The sequence below is a fragment of the Phascolarctos cinereus genome, unplaced genomic scaffold, assembly GCF_003287225.1.
Source record: "Phascolarctos cinereus isolate Bilbo 61053 unplaced genomic scaffold, phaCin_HiC Scaffold_3;HRSCAF=262, whole genome shotgun sequence".
Lineage (NCBI taxonomy): Eukaryota > Metazoa > Chordata > Mammalia > Diprotodontia > Phascolarctidae > Phascolarctos > Phascolarctos cinereus.
In genome coordinates this window covers 223,812,887-223,829,121 of record NW_027555736.1, presented here as the reverse complement: position 1 = coordinate 223,829,121, position 16,235 = coordinate 223,812,887, and the positions used below count along the sequence as shown (strand labels likewise).

The following is a 16,235-nucleotide window of genomic DNA, read 5'->3' as shown; positions in this document are numbered from 1 at the left end:
GAACCTTCAAAGAAGATCCAGTCAAGACGCTGGAGGCTTTCTTCTAGGTCTTGTAATGTTCAGTAGGTAGCAATCTGTTACTTCAGCTACCCATCTGTTATCCTTTGTTCCTTCTATAGGACCAGCCATTTCTGATTCTAATATCTTCCACAATATCTCTTACTTTTTGAGCTTAGGTTATCATTGGAAATATGCTGCAGCCCACCTAAGACCATGATATATCTCTCCATCATCCTTTGGGTATCATGTTCTTAGGTTCTAACATCCTTGGTACAGCTGCTGAGTTGAAAAAAAAAAAAGAATCTTTGAGCCAGAAAGCAGGCTGGGATCACTGAAAGCACTATACAATTTCCCAAAAGTAATCCAACCTATTATTTTCCTATGAAGGAATTTTCAAATGAGACAATATTTGTAAAGTGCTTAGCACAGTGTCTGGCATATAGTAAGTATTTAATAAATGCTTGCTCTCTTTTCTACCACCCCCCTTAAAAAAATTCTGGGACCAACTAATTTTTTATGCACAATGCCTATCTCCAAAAGAATTAGTGATACAATTAATGAACTATTTCAACTGCACATCATAATAGGAGCAATAGCCATTTTTCATCTTTTTAGTTCTTCTGTATGGCTTTTTTGTTTTAATTATACTGTATTTTAAAAAAAATATATCTATTTTCTCTCCCTCCCAGCTCCCTGTTTCTTTTTTTTCCAGTTTAAAAAGGAAAACAAAATTCTTGTAGCAAATGTGTTTGTTTAGTCAAACACAACAAATTTCTACATTGGCTATATCTAAAACACATGTCTCATTTTACACCCTGAGTCCATCACCTCTTTGGCTGAAGGTGGGCAGTACACTTTATCATTGGTACTTTCAAACTGTAATTGGCCATTGCATTAATCAAAGTTCTTAAGTCTTTCAAAGTTGTTTACTTAAACAATGTTGTTATTGTATTGTTCTCCTGGTTCTGCTCACTTTACTCTGCATCAGTTCATAAAAGTCCTCCCATGTTTCAATGAAATGGTACCTTGCATCATTTCTTAGCATAATAGTATTCCATTATATTCATATGCTATTAGTTCAGGCATATCTCAGTTGATGGGTACCCCTTTAGTTTCCAATTCTTTACTTCCATAAAAAGAAAAGCCATATATGTATTTTTGTACATATGGGGCTTTTTACTTTCTCTAATCTCTTTTATCTAGAGTAGCATTACTGGGTCACAAGGCATGCATAGTTAAATAACTTTTGAGACACAGTTCTAAATTGCTTTCCAGAACTGCTGTACCAATTCACAGCTCTACCAAAAAAAAAGAATTATTGTATTTCTCCAATGTAGCCCTTCTAATATTTGTCATTCTCCTTTTTTATCAACTTTGTCAATCTGACAAGTGTAAGGTAGAACCTCAGAGTTGCTTTAATTTGCATTTCTCTAATTATTAGTGATCTGGAGCATTTTTTTTTCACATGTTACTGATAGCTTGGATTTCTTCCTTAGAAAAATGCCTTTTCAAATACTTTGACCATTTACCAACTGGGAAATGTGAGTCAATCTTTTGAATAACCAAGGATCTCATTAAAGAAGTCTGTATTACTATACATAAAACTAAAAAAGACCAACCCTAGACAAAATAAACCCAGACTTACACCATGTTCTTGCATTTTACAGAGATACAAGAATAACTAGGTTTTAAAAATATATTTCCTTGCCTTAGATTCTTAAAATCTAGCTAACAGCTTACTAATGTTCAGACTTCTTAAGAGTCTGCCCAATATGATGATGTTCTAATAAACCTTGTCTTTGGCTGAAAGAAGGCTTGGGTCGAATCCTCTTGGGTAGGACCCGCGTGTTGTGATATTGGGGTCCTAGCACCCCTAAACCTCAACATTTTGGTGGCCCACACAGGGAAACTGCCTAATCCCAAGTTCTTCTTCAACCAAGACTAGAAGGTATGTAAACCTTCCCCTCACCCCCTTTCTTGCTCTGCAGTTGGGGTCACTCTCCAAGCATCAAGGCTTGGAGGTGCTTTTCTGGCAGACAGTTATGAGACTGTCTCGCACTCAGCCTGATGCTCTTGGTCCACTGGGTCGGTTTGAGGCCATAGACCTGGGTACACCTTCTGCAGCACAGACGACAAGGATGGACGCCCTACCTGGAAGTGTATGCCCAATTCTGTCAATTTTCTCAGCACTAGGGAGCTGGAAAAAACTGCAGTTGCTTTTTGGTTCCCTGAGGTTTACTTACTCCCTTCCCTCTACACTCCTGAATCCTCCTTCATGGAGGTTACAGGGAAAAGTTGGAACAGCTAAAAATATCTTGGCAGATTCTGGAGGTTTTATGATTGATCATTAAGGAGTTTTGAAACACCTCCTTACAACCCTGGTCACTCTCTTCCCTTGAGTCAAGAGGGTATCTGTTAACCCCTCTCACAGGAGAAGACAGTTTCACCCCTTCCCCCTCACCTTGAGGGGGGAGCTATAGCACAGGACCCCCTGGCAATGGCCTTGGTCCCCAGGGCAACCTTTGCCTGGAAGAATCACCCGGGTTTAGCACATCCTGCTCAAGGTAGAGTAAGCTAGCCTCCAAACTTGGGTAAGCACGCTCTTTTTAAAGTTGTACTTTTAACTGTTAATGATGATGTTGTTTCTCTGTGTAAAGTAATTTAGAAATGTACTTAACAAAACTGAAACCACCTAATTGGTAATGGGTTTGTTTCAAGTTTCAAATTAACTTTTTTGTATCGGTTATGTCAAGCAACTTTTCATAATTTGGTTACTGCTAAAATTATTTGGCTGTTGTTGGTTATTTTAATGTATAAACTTGCCAAAAAGCTTGTTTGGGATATGGCTTGCTGAATATTTGCAAGTATATAGCAATCTGTAATAAATGGCTTTTTACACCAGGACAAATTTAAATTTGAGATGCAAATCCTAGATAAGTTTTTCCTAAACTGTGATTAGTGAAACTTGCTGTTTGAGGTAAAAAAAGCTCATGGGATTTTATTTTGAGTTGTCTAATGGATCATAACAATCTACTGATAATCAATAATCTACCATCTGAGAGAAATGCCACAAGCTACTCAGAGACAATGTGATACTGGTGGGAAGTCACCATGGGGCAGAGAAAGCTGAGAGGATAATTTTAGACTCAGTCTAAGATAGGATCCTCCTGGCTCAGTTTCCCCATTATGCTTCTCTGAAAAGGAATGTTACCCACCTGGCTATTCCTGAGTCTGGCTATGAGGTGGATTTGATACTGCATGGTTGGAAAACTGAATTATCTGAATCCAGACAGAGCTAAGAATGTTTTATCCTTTCATATCTGGGCCCTGAAGTCTTTTCTGTCAGATTAGTGTCTTTCAGACTACAGGCCATTCACCTACAGTTGGTAGCAAAAAGCAGGTACCAGCCAAAGACCCCCCCATTGTTCCCTGGATGCAGCCTGTGCTTGGTTCCAGTCAACCTCCTTTTTGGGACCCCCTAGAGGCAGGGACAGCTCTATGCCCCTTGCCAGCAGGAAGCAGTTTTAGAAGCCAAGACCTTCTCCCCTTACCCCAAAAGAATTTGGGTCCCATTTGTTTGAGGGGGGAATGACAGGGTTGGGATCTGGACCCCAAAAAGGAAAAACCCTGGACTTTCCCACATAGCCAAATCTCTGGCATTCCCCCCTCCATCCCTCCAGTCTATAATCCCATCAACAAGCCTTTCATTGTGGCTACACTCAATCTCCCAATTCTGTTACTCTTAATCTAACCTAGCCCTCCAGTGTTTTACCTCCCCATGGCCCCAGGCCAATTCCCACCCTTAATCCTATCTAGGCTCTAATCTCCCTTGGCCACAAGATCCAAGTCCCTGGAGTTCTATTACCACATAGACTACTAGACTGAGGTGACTAAGGGAGATGAGCCAGAAGTTTGAAATGATGGCAAAGTGTCTATCGTAAAATGCACTTATAGATATTTGCCTTTCCTTTGGCAAACATTGTCTGGCCTGTGAGCCAGGGATTGCTGGCTTTCTAATATATATATATATATATTTTGATCAATCAACAAGTACTTATTAAGTGCCTCCTAGGTACCAGGCACTGTGTTAAGCACTGGGGAGCTAGGCAAAAAGAATGAAACAATTCCTACTCTGTCCTAAATCAAGGGAGGTGGTGTGGCAGAGGGGATAGAGCGCTGGCCTTAGGGTCAGGAAGGTCTGAATTGGCCTCTGACTGCATACTGGCTGTTTGACTTAATCTCTCAGTGCTCTAGGTAAGTCTCTAAGACAATTAAGCTCAAAAAAAGAGAGAAGATGCCAACCTGCATTAGCAGTGGGAGTTCCTCTGGGAGATCCCTATACCAGTGAAATCATAGGATTATACCTATCAAAGAGATCAAAGGCAGAATTTTAGGCTGAGTTTTAAGGTGGATTATGTGTCTGCCTCATAAACTGATTCCTCACTAACTGCACCTCATCTAGAGCAGGGTGAGCTTACCTGGATAGCCTTCTAAGCCATAGGCTTTCCACTTGTTGACTGGCTGAAGTCCTGCTCTACACGCATCTTGCTCACTGACCGAGGACACACTTAGTGGAGACCTGAACACCTGGCAGGAAGGCAACAGAAGTCAGATTGCCAAAAAATGCTGAAAATGACATTCTGGAAAATAACTTGTCCATGTGATCTCAAAGAAGATGCTTCTGAGACAAACGACAATTATGAAAACTTACATATAAATAGTGCTTTATGACTAAAAAGCACTTTCATACACGTTACTTCTTCTGTCCAACACAATAATCTTGGGGAGGTGGGACAGGAGGACAGATAGCACATTATTATCCTTACAATGTGGAACATAAGGTTCAGAGATGGTAAGTGACCTCTACGAGGTCATAGTTAGTGCTGGGGAGAATTTAGATCCTAGTTTCTGACTCAAATTCCGGTGGCCTTTCTGTTACACCACAATGTAAGTAGCTAGGAGAAAAACTTTCCATTACTCTATGGAAAAGATAATTTTGGGCTCTTGGATTGTTTTTATCTGGCACTTTCCCCCAGTGATTTCTTCCATCTTACTGAAGTATAAAGAGTAATTAATAAAATACTTAACTAGAGTACCTTAGGATACTTAGGTTAGGGCCACTTATCAGATTCCCATAATGCTTTGGTGGCATTTAACATAACCACACATCATTATTTTCTGAGCATGGTAACTCACAGAATAATCTCATTATATCTTACATGCCAAAAACAGTTGATCCTCAGACAAAAAAATTCTCAGGTATCTATGTGCTTCAAGGAAGAAAAAGAAAGATGAAGGGAGAATACTCTAATTACACTGAAACCATGTTCCAACACAGATTTCTGAGCTCTGTGAGAAGCATAGTATTTGCTGTCTTTTGAACAAGATTTAAGCAAAAGTTCAGAATGTTTTTGCTTATTTTTAATTATCTAGCCATGGTTTTACCATACTGCTAGATGAAATGGTCTCTGTATACATACCTCTTCTGTGTATAGTTCATTAAACAGATTAAGAAATATAAGGTTTTTGAATACTGTAACTGCTATATTGGATAAAACTAGATCTAACATTAAATGAACAAGTCAAATTATTTCTAAAGAGATTGAAACCATAACAAGAACATGTCACAGAGAGGCAGGGTGATGGAAGGAACACTTGGGGAGTTCTGACTCAAAATCCAAATACTAGCTCCTATACTTATTAGATGTATGGCCATAGGGAAATTATTCTAAACTGACTTCTACTAATGTATCTTATTTAATGGCAGTGACCCAGGATTCATCAACCAATCAAGATTTTTTAAGTACCTACTATGTGTGGAGCCCTGGGGATACAAATACAAGGGGCTTATATTCCCCCACTGATAATCACTTTTACATATAAGTATATGTGAAAATAAATACAATTAAGGAGGGAGGACACTAGCAATTGAGGCTTAGAGAAGCTGGATCAGGAAAGGCTTCATGTAGAAAGTAGCACCTGAGCTGTGTCTTGAGGAAAAAGATGGTAGGTTGAAGTACAGGGCTGAGATGAGGGAGAGCATTCCAGGCATGGGGTACTGTCAGTATAAAGGCACAGAGATGGGAAAACAGAGAGAAAGTCAGTTCAGGAAAGGGAGTACAATGTGATGGAGCTGGAAAGAAGATGGGGCCATATTGTTAAGAACTTTGAATACCATCAAGAGTTAATATTTTTTCCCGAGGGCCAACAGAAAGCCACTAGAGTTTAATGATCAAGGGAATGATATGACCAGATGTGCACTTAAGGAAAATCATTTTGGCAGCTGTGTACAAGATGGACTGAAAAGGGGGAAGGACTTGAGGCAGGGAGATAATTAGGTAACAACTGAAACAGACTAGATGAGATATGATAAGAATCTGAACTAAGATAATAGTTGTGTGAACAGAGAGAAGGGGTCAGCTGCAAGACATATTCTTGAAGGCCATATCAAAAGAATACCACCATGTCAGAATGGCTTAGAGTTGAAATTTGGTGTATACTTGTCACCTGAGGCCTAGTGTAGCTCAGTATGGAATCCCATCATCAATTCGGCCACAGGGTAATATGACTCTTTTGGTCAAAACAACCTTGGAAGTTGTAAATTGGTAAAGCATTATAATCTGCATCAGTGGAGAGAGTACCCACATGGTGGATCCTTGACTTTTTAAGGATTCTTATAAAGTCATTTAGAACAACAGTATCAAACTCAAATAGAAACAGGGGTCACCAAAATGTACATAAAGATCCCTGGGAGCCACGTAATGACTTACAAAACCAGATATTAACCCTTGTTCTTCAGTCATGTCGGACTTTTCATGACCACATGACCTTAGCACACCAAGTCTCTTGTCTCTGTCTCTTGAAGTCTGAACTAACTCATGTTTGTTGTTTCTATGACATTCTCTATCCATCTCATCCTCTATTGTCCCCTTTTCCTTTTGCCTTCAATTTTCCCCAATATCAGAGTCTTTTCAAATGAGTAAGCTCCAGTATTTGACCTTGCAGCGAACAGTTAGATTAATTTCTTTAAGTCTTGACTGATTTGATCTTCTTGCTGTCCAAGGGACTCCCAAGTCTTCTCTAGAACCACAGTTTCAAAGCATCAATTCTGTAGTGCTCAGCTTTCCTTACAGTACAACTCTCAGCCATACATTGCTACCTAAAAAACCATAGCTTCGACTATAGGGACCATTGTTGGCTAGGTGATGTCTCTGCTGTTTAGTGTGCTGCCCAGATCTGCCATAGCTTTCCTTCTAAGGAACAAGCATCTTTTAATTTTATGACTGCTGTCACCATCTGCAGAAATCTTTAAGCCCAAGAATATAAAATCTGACATTGCTTCCACTTCTCCTCCCTCTATTTGCCAGGAAGTGATGGGACCAGTTGCCAAGACCTTAGTTTTTTTGAAGTTACTTTTTTTTTTTAAGTGAGGCAATTGGGGTTAAGAGACTTGCCCAGGGCCACACAGCTAGTCTGAGGTCAGATTGATCAGTCCTCCTGACTCCAGGGCCAGTGCTCCATCTACTTCGACTCCGTAGCTGCCCCCAGAAGTTACATTTTAAGTCAACATTTACATTCTCCTCTTTCACTCTTATCAAGCTTCTTAATTCTTCATTTTCTGCCATCAAAGTGGTATCATCTGCCTATCTGAGGTTATTCATCTTTCTCCTGGCAATCTTAATTCTTGCTTCTGATTCATCCAGCCTAGCATTTCACATGATGTCCTCTGCATATAAATTAAATAAACAAGGTGACAATATACAGCCTTGTCATACACTCCTTTTACAACCTTAAATCAATTAGTTGTTACATATTCAGTTCTAACTGTTGTTTCTTGACCTGCATACAGGTTCCTCAGGAGACAAGTAAGATGCCCCGGTATTCCCATCTCTTTGAGGACTTGACACATTTTGTTGTGATCCACATAAAAGCCTTAGTGTGCTCAATGAAGCAGAAGTAGATTTTTATTATTTTTTTAATTAATTTATTTTGATTTATCAACAATCACTTCCATAAGGTTTTGAGTTTTAAAATTTTCTCTCCCCCTCCCTCCCCAAGAGGACGAGCAATCTGATATGGGCTATACATACACATTCCTATTAAACATATTTTCACATTAGTGATGTTGTAAGGAAGAATTAGAACCAATAGGAAGAAAGAAGTAGATTTTTTTAAACTCCCTTGCTTTCTCCATAAACAAGCAAATACTATTATTAATACATTTTATATTAATATATTACTTGATATATGCTATGTTGATCTATAATATTAATATATTATATACTATTATCATCATATTCTTAGTTCACGTATTGCTGAAGTCTAGCTTGCAGAATCTTAAGCATAACCTTGATGGTGTGTGAAATGAGTGCAACTGTTCATAATCTGAGTATTTCTTGGCTAACCCACTCAGGTCTGAAAACAGAACCGGTTAAAACTCCTGTGCTGATCGATTCAATTTAATTCAATAAACATTTATTAAGTACCTACACACCGCTAAGCACTCGATTGGAAGAGATTCAGCCTAACAGCTTTAAAATAAACAAACAAATGCCCACAGTAAGAAGAGCACTGGATTTAGTCAGAAAATGTGGGCTCAAATCACAGTTCTTCCATGCTTTACCTATGCAATCTTGGGCAAGTGATTTCAACTCTCTGGACCTCAGTTGTCAAACGAGAGAGTTGTGCTGCAGTACATGACCTATTGAGGGCTCTTCTATCTCTAAATACATGACTTTTAAGGCATCTCGGTTCAACTCTAAGAGGCTCATAGCCATCAAGTTGGCCAACAGGTGGTGACTGTTTTTATTTGTTTGTTTAATTATTTTGCTCTCCGTCCCAAATTCTCTCCCTCCCCCATCCACTGAGGTGAGAAATATGACAGGTGGTGAGAGTTTCTGGACAAAGCCGTTCGTTACCAACAGGTGTGGACAGAGGCCTCACACGTTCAGAAAGGAACCAAGTAATTAGTGTAAACACTTTTCGGAAGTCCTGGGTGCCTACGGGTCAAGTCATCCAGCATCTATGAAGAGCCTACTATGTGCCCGGCGCTTTGTGGCCCTGGGAGAGAAGACCGGCCCGGGATAAGAAGGAACCCGCGGACGGACGGAAGATCCCCGCCGTGGGAGGAGAGCTCACGCCGGCCCCGGGCACGTTTCTGGGCACCTGTCCCTTACCACGTCCCGGGCGGGGGCCTCTTGGGGCGGGGCTGGGCGGGCCCCGGACCGAATGCGAGAGGAAAAGCCGGCGAGACGGGGTCGGAGAAAAGGCCGCGTGCCCCGTCCCCTTTCTCTCCGTACCTTGTGGCCGATGTCCCGCGTGGAGGAAGCCTGGGAGAAGTCGATCACTTCTCTCAGATCGGCGGTCCCAGGGCGGCTCTGCCTGTAGAAACGGAAGAGTTTCCGAAAAGCATCTTCCCCGGGCTCGGCGGCCAGCGCCGCCATCTTCCCCATCGTTCCCATCATTCCCCGAGAGGGCTCTTGACCCGGAAGGACACCGCCATCTCCACTTCCGGAACGCTGACTTCCTCACCTTGGCGAGCCGCATTGGGGTGGCCGCGGGTTCCTGAATCTACGCGTTGCTAGCTTCCCACATGGCAACCGAGTTGGCTTTTCGTTCGTCCGCGGTGCGGCATTTGGCCACGATTTTTGTCAACCGCATTCCCTGGACGGCAACGGCTAGTGAGTAGCTGGAGGGGATGGGTGGCCGTGGAGGTTTGCGGGGGATCCGATCTCGCCCCACCAGCCTTTGTCTCTAACGATTGCTGGCATTTACACGGCGCTTTGAAGTTTGCCAAGCCTCGTAGGGCGGTGGGTGCTATCATCTTCCCATTCTATAAATAGGAAAACTGAGGCGGATGGAGTGAGTGACTTGCTCCAGGCTTCACACTGCTAGTAAGTGCCTGAGTGAGGAATTGAACTCAGGACTCCGGGTTCCGCATTTTATATCCCCGGCACCACCTAGCGGCCCGCGACTTGTTGTGTTTGTTCTTCATTCTCGAAAGAGGACCATGACATCTGGAAGACGATGACATGACTTGCCGTTGACTTTGACTTGAGTAAGGGAGGCCTGTGCAGAGTCACCAGCCTCACTTTCTCCTCCAGAGCCATCTGGGTCCAGTGGCCAGATACTGATCAAGATGCCTGGAGAAGGCTCAGGAAGCAGTGGGAGACCCTGACCCTTTTAAGCTAAGGTAAAGCCCAGTGAATAGGCCTCTTTAGGAAGTGAGTCAAGGGATGGCCCCTTTAATTAAAAAAAAAAAAAGCAAATTAGGAAGGGAAGACCCTCAGGGTTGCTGGCCAAAAGAGAAACAGTTACCATTTACATCCCTTCTGAGCCTGGAGGGCCCCAAAAAATAACCATTAAGTGGTGCTTGGGCAGGCACCTTTGTTGTCCAGTCTTTGAGCTCTAGAGTGAATTGGGTTTAAGGCTGGGCTTTTGAGAAAGAAATCTAGCCAGTAAAGCCCAGAGAGAAGAGGGAGAGGGGACAACTGGAACTGGCCAGCTGGGTCCCAATTTAGGCGGCTCAGACTACTCACAGGTTGTGTTTCTCCTTCATTCTTGAAGAAGACCATGACTTCAGGGAGATGGTGACATGCCATGCAGTTGACTTTGATTTGAGGGAGGGAGGGATGTACAAAGTCACCAGCCTCACATTCTCCTCCAGAGCTATCTGGGAGTAGCAAGGAACTGTAAACGCTAAGAAAAAGGAAGGGCTCCTTGCTGGAAGGGCCTGGAGACACTCCGGGTTTAAGCAGAGGCGGAAGAGGACCCTGAGCCATCACTCCCTGTGGAGCTGGGGCGCATGCTTTCAATCTGGCTGAATGAGGGTTGGTGGTCTCCCCATTGGAGTGGCACCAGCAACAGATGCTTCTTGCCAATGAAGGCTTGGGACAACTAGATGAGGTGCTGCCTCCCTTAAGAGGAGTTTTAACTTTTAGGTGTGTCATGGATTCCTTGGCAGTCTGGTGAACCTTATCAGAATAATGCTGTGGGTTGTTGGGTTTTTTTTTTAAATAATTAAAGGAAATGCTGAATTTCCTTTAGAGGTTAATGCAAATAAAGATGTAACATTTTTTTGCCCCAGTCCAAGTTTAGGGACTTGCTGAAATCCATACACCAATCACTAGTGACTCATCCCTGCTCTGGATATACAAGGATTTTTATATAAGACACTTCCCAGGACAAGAAACAAACAGGCTGAATAATAATAATGATAGTAATGGCAGCTAACATTTATATAATGCTTACCATGTGCCAGGCACTGTGCTTTACAGATATTTCTTTTGATCCTCAAAAGAACCCTGCCAGATAGATGCTTAGGGATAACAGTCTCCATTTTACAGACAAGAAAACTGAGGCAAACAGTTTTGGTGACTTGCCCAGGGTCACAGAGCCAGTGATTGTCTCAGGCTAGATTTTAACTTGGTCTTCCCTACCCCAGACCTGGTATTCTCTCCACTGCCATGCTGCCCCAAAATTTAATCTCCACGTGGCCTGGCTGGGGGAGGGTAGGAGTTGGTTTTGTTGAGGAAAATGTTATATTTCAGCATGGTATAGTGGAAAGAACACAGCTGTGGTGTAGAGCTTTTTATTTTTAAATTCTGGACTTAAACACCAAATAAAATGCTTTTTCCCCCCCTTTTTTTTTTAAGTGAGGCAGTTGGGGTTAAGTGACTTGCCCAGGGTCACACAGCTAGTAAGTGTTAAGTGTCTGAGGATAGATTTGAACTCAGGTCCTCCTGACTCCAAGGCCAGAGCTCTATTCACTCTGCCACCTAGCTGCCCCAAATGCATGTTTTCCATGTACACAACAGAACAGAAAATGAGGACCTTAGAGATATTTGTCCAGAGCTCATTTTAAAAGAGGAAAATGACATTGTGGCTTATCCAAGGTCAGATATAGTTATAGAATTCAAATATAGGTCTTCTGACTCTTGACTCTACCTGAACAAAATCTCAGATTGTTGAAGGTAAATTATATGATCTGTATCTATAAAAATAATGCCAACTAAGTGTAGAGGAGGCAGATCACTTTCAGCGGGGGGTGGTCAGGGGAGGATTTATGGAAGTGGTAGAATTGAACAGGGCCCTTAAAGTATGCCTAAAATTTCAGCAAGTGGAATCACAGAATCTTGAGTTGGAAGAGACTGAGACTTTGTACTCCAACCTCTATGCATATAGGGAGTCCCCTCCACCCCTATTTCATTCCTAACAAAGGGTTATTCATTAGTAAAGGACAGCCTACTCTACTTGTGAATACTTTTAATTATGTTAGGAAGTCCCCCCTTACATAATACTTAAAACTCTACCTCCACAGCTTACTTTGCTTCTACTTGCCAGGAACCAAGCAAAATAGGTCTAATCCTTCTTCTAAATGGCAGTCAACATTTATTAAGTGCCTACTATGTGCTCATCTCTGGGAATAGAGAGAGGCAAAAAACAGTACCTGCCTTGAGTCAGTCTAGTGGGAAAAAAACAAATACCAACTAGGTACAATACAGCCTATGTAGGGCTTGAAAACAGCTGTCATGTCCCCTTCCAGTCTTCCCATTCCATGGTGATCCTTATGTGTTGCGACTTAGGTGGTCAAGACCCTTCATGCTCTGGTTTCCATCCCCTAGACATTCTCCAGTTTATCAGCATCCTTCAAATTAGTGCCCCTAACTGGTCAATTAAATAGAGCAGGCCTGTGGGCCACAAAAGGATTTTAGATGGCCAGCAAAAAAATGTAGAGGATGTAAAAGGAAGTAAAGATGTAATAAGTGCTTTGTTTGCGCCCTGCTTAACCCGCCTTCCACTAGTTATTACTGTGCCCATCACATAACTTGGCAGGTGGGTTGCCATGGCACAGTCACATGACTCTGGCAACCGACCATCTTCAGTCTGTCTCTAATCTGAGAGGAGCGATTTCATGATAAATAAAAATCTTAATAAGTGTAGTTAATGTACATTAATGGAAATTTCCCTTTTTTAAAAAATATAGCTTATTTGCAACATAGTTTAATTATTAATTATACTTGTAAAGTGAGCTGATAAAAGTCTCTGTGGCTCAAAGAAATTTAGCTTATTTTTATTTTGGCCCCTACCAACTGCTGAGTTGTGCAGGTCTGAAAGAGTGCGCCAGATGTATCCTGAAATGGGAAGGTCAGTATTCCAGTTAGAGAGAACAAGAAGAGGAAGTAAAGAAAAGGGGGGGTGGGGAGAGGACAGATTTTCAGATAAAGCTAGAAAAGTTAGTTATGTCAAGAGCCTACAAAGATTTTGAATGTCCGGGTTAGCTATTTGTAGATAATTGGGAAGTTGATAGCTTTGCTGCAGATGGGTAGCATCTGTGCATAACCACACCTGCAGGTGATTTGCCCTGGAATAGAACTCGGTACTCTAAACTCTACTGGATTTTATTTTATGTTATTCATGCAGGGTGCCATCAAGGCCTTCAAGGAAATGAAAAGTGGCTGTCGTCACAAGAAAATGGAACCCTGGGCTAGGTTATGGTTAAAATTTTTTCCAGTTATAAAATTCTGTGATGGAAAATCTAAAAATTAATAACTGGCCTATTTACTTTTTTCTTTCCACAGATGAGGTCAAAGAACACTTTAGCCAATTTGGTACTATACGAAGATGTTTCCTGCCATTTGTGAGTGTCAGCTATTTTCTTGATTCTTTACCAGAACAGACTGGCTCTCCAGAAACAGTTAGTTTATAATGGCTGAATCTATCAAAACATCTGTTGATAAAATGATTATCCAAGAAGCTTTGGCGTATGATTATGTGCTGTGGTTGTGGAGCACGAGCCTGTAGTTGTAATAGTGCTTGTTCTAGTAAAATTGCGAACCACTTAAAAAGTTGAAGATATAAGTAGTACATTGGAATCAACTGAACATTGATCTCCTACTGCCCTATTTTCCCCTCAGGATATAAATTTGTTATTCCACTAAAATCCTGGCAATCTCCTAGGTCATGATGTCTGAGACTTTTTTTTTCCCCTTCAAAGAAGGCACAAGGAAATTATACGTAGATTGATCATATTGCCTTTCCCAGCCTCAAACATTCATTCTGTACTTTCAGGAGACATTAAATTACTTTTACACTTGTACTTAGAGGATTATGGATTTAGAACAGCAAGGGACCTTAAGAGATTGAAACCTATATACCAACATAGTTTGTGTATGGCAGGGCTTGAAAATAGCTGTCATGTCCCTTCCAATATCCCCATTTCAAGGTGATCCTTATGTATCGTGACTTAGGTGGTTAAGAAAGCCCTTTCTTGGTAGAGGGGGTAGTGAGGTCCTTAAATGCAAAATGGCCAGCATAAACCAGGTGTGGATAATAAATAAGGGCCAGATAAATGAGATTGTACTTATATGTTTTTTACTATAGATAACTACATACACCCAGGCATGTCACTGGTCCACAAAAAAAGAGTTCCTAAAATTGAGAGAGGAAACTAGAATTTATCTTTGTGATCGATTTACCTTGACTGTTAAGTGTGGCTTGAGTCTAGAACTTTTCAGAAAGGTGTGGCTATCTAGAATCAAAGAAAACCTTGAATTTAACAGACTGAAGCTTGATCAAATAGAGTATAATAGAGAATATCTAACATCATATGTGTACCATTTATTTACTAGCATGGAAAGATAAAAGTTTGGTGTTGGTCTGATCAGTAGTCATATTAGGTATAGTCAGATTATATGACATTAATTTAAACTCACAAATTAACCTTTTTCCTTATTTTGCCTTTTTAGGAAAAAGAAACGGGCTTTCATAAAGGTTTTTGTTGGATTGGATTTTCTTCAGAAGAAGAACTTGAAAGGGCATTACAGCAAGAAAATCATTTCATTGATGGAGTCAAAGTAAGATCACTTCTGTGTTGTCATTAATGGTAATGGATAATATAGAAATCAGTTACATTTCTTGCTTCTCTACAAAATAATGGTAGTAGCATGGAGTCAGTAGATACCACACGGGTTTCAGTAAAGTATTGCAGAGCTTTTTCCACTGATTAACCAGATATGGGTAGGAGTATTCAGTAGTGTCCACTGATATGGACATGTTATGCTCACACAGGATAAATGTTTATGAAAATCTCTAAAGTAAATAGTATCTGTGGAAAAGCCAGTAAACTTTTTGGTTAGGAAACATTGAGGAAGACGATAATTGTTGACTGTATTATCTTATTTTAACTGAGTGAATTTTATTCCAGAGAGGCACAAGAACAATACAATGCTATGATTATTTTGCTTTTTGTATTTATGGGGTCAGCCCCTTAACACCCCCCCCCTCCCACCCCCCTTTAAGGAATACTAGAGAAGTTATTTCAACTTTAACATACTTTCCTAGCGGTGCTAATCTGTATCTTTTTCAGGTCGATGTTCAGCGCCAAAGATACAGACATTGAGATATGAAGGAATAGAAGGAGCTAATCTGAATTAGCATAACTGTATTGATGAATTGTGAAATAAAAATATTATACTATGGAAAGTTTATGTAAATGTTTTATTTAAAACAGCTGCACCACAAAGAAGCTGACTCTCCCACTCCAAATTAAAACTAGACACACACACACACACACACACACAAAATGGGGGGGCAAACATTCAACAAGCAGTGGACAATTCCATTGTATGGAGACCTCCCCCAACTACTCAGCGTGGTTTGTGAAATGTTAATCCCCCAAAACTAATGTCACTAAAGATATAATAATCTTAATTTGGTATGCTGGGGAATATGGAGCTTCTGTCAATGCTAATGGGGTAGGGAAAGGTGGGCTGACTGAGAGGGGAGCAAAAGCCTTACACTGACAATATGGTCCACCCCCTTTAAAAATAAACAGACTAGTTTAAAGTATACTTCCCTTTCCCCCAGCCCCAGTAATAAAAAGTAGTGGGATCTACAATCCCAGATTTGGTTTTCATCCTGACCATTTACATAGAATTCCCCAATGACCACTGTCATCAGAGTTAAGGATAACAGTTCATTCTCTTTGACAGGCTACCCTACTCACTCCTTCCTCCTCTTCTTGCCTTCATGTTCATGTTCCTTCGGGCGGCTGCTATCTGAGGGTCTTTTAGACCCTCCATGCTGCTTGGCTTCTTCCAAAAACTTGTCCAGACCAAAGGGATCTTCCTCAAATTGAACTGGTCCATCTCGGCCTCTCTGCCTACGATCTGAGCCAGAGAACTCCTTATCGGGAACAAATCTAGAACAAAATCAAATGGACCATAAGTTGTTAC

At 41.2% G+C, this 16,235-nt stretch overlaps 3 protein-coding genes across 3 annotated transcripts in view; 1 reads left to right on the top strand and 2 right to left on the bottom strand.

Moving 5' to 3' along the window:
• ALKBH1 (alkB homolog 1, histone H2A dioxygenase) overlaps positions 1 to 9,495 on the bottom strand; it is a 32,639-nt gene extending 23,144 nt beyond the window's left edge. The window contains exons 1-2 of the mRNA XM_020986164.2: positions 9,300 to 9,495; positions 4,479 to 4,587 (exon numbers count right to left, since the gene is read on the bottom strand). Of these exons, the coding sequence (XP_020841823.1) occupies positions 4,479 to 4,587; positions 9,300 to 9,464 (274 nt within the window). The 5' untranslated portion in view covers positions 9,465 to 9,495. The remainder of the gene's footprint in view (positions 1 to 4,478; positions 4,588 to 9,299) is intronic.
• On the top strand, positions 9,492 to 15,483 carry SLIRP (SRA stem-loop interacting RNA binding protein). The gene is made up of 4 exons (XM_020986167.2): positions 9,492 to 9,680; positions 13,581 to 13,639; positions 14,748 to 14,855; positions 15,368 to 15,483. Exons 1-4 carry the CDS (start codon positions 9,593 to 9,595, stop codon positions 15,398 to 15,400), a joined length of 288 nt encoding a protein of 95 aa, XP_020841826.1. The 5' UTR covers positions 9,492 to 9,592; the 3' UTR covers positions 15,401 to 15,483.
• Positions 15,480 to 16,235, bottom strand: part of SNW1 (SNW domain containing 1) — a 33,036-nt gene continuing 32,280 nt past the window's right edge. The window contains exon 14 of the mRNA XM_020986162.2: positions 15,480 to 16,201. Within this exon, the coding sequence (XP_020841821.1) occupies positions 16,003 to 16,201 (199 nt within the window). The 3' untranslated portion in view covers positions 15,480 to 16,002. The remainder of the gene's footprint in view (positions 16,202 to 16,235) is intronic.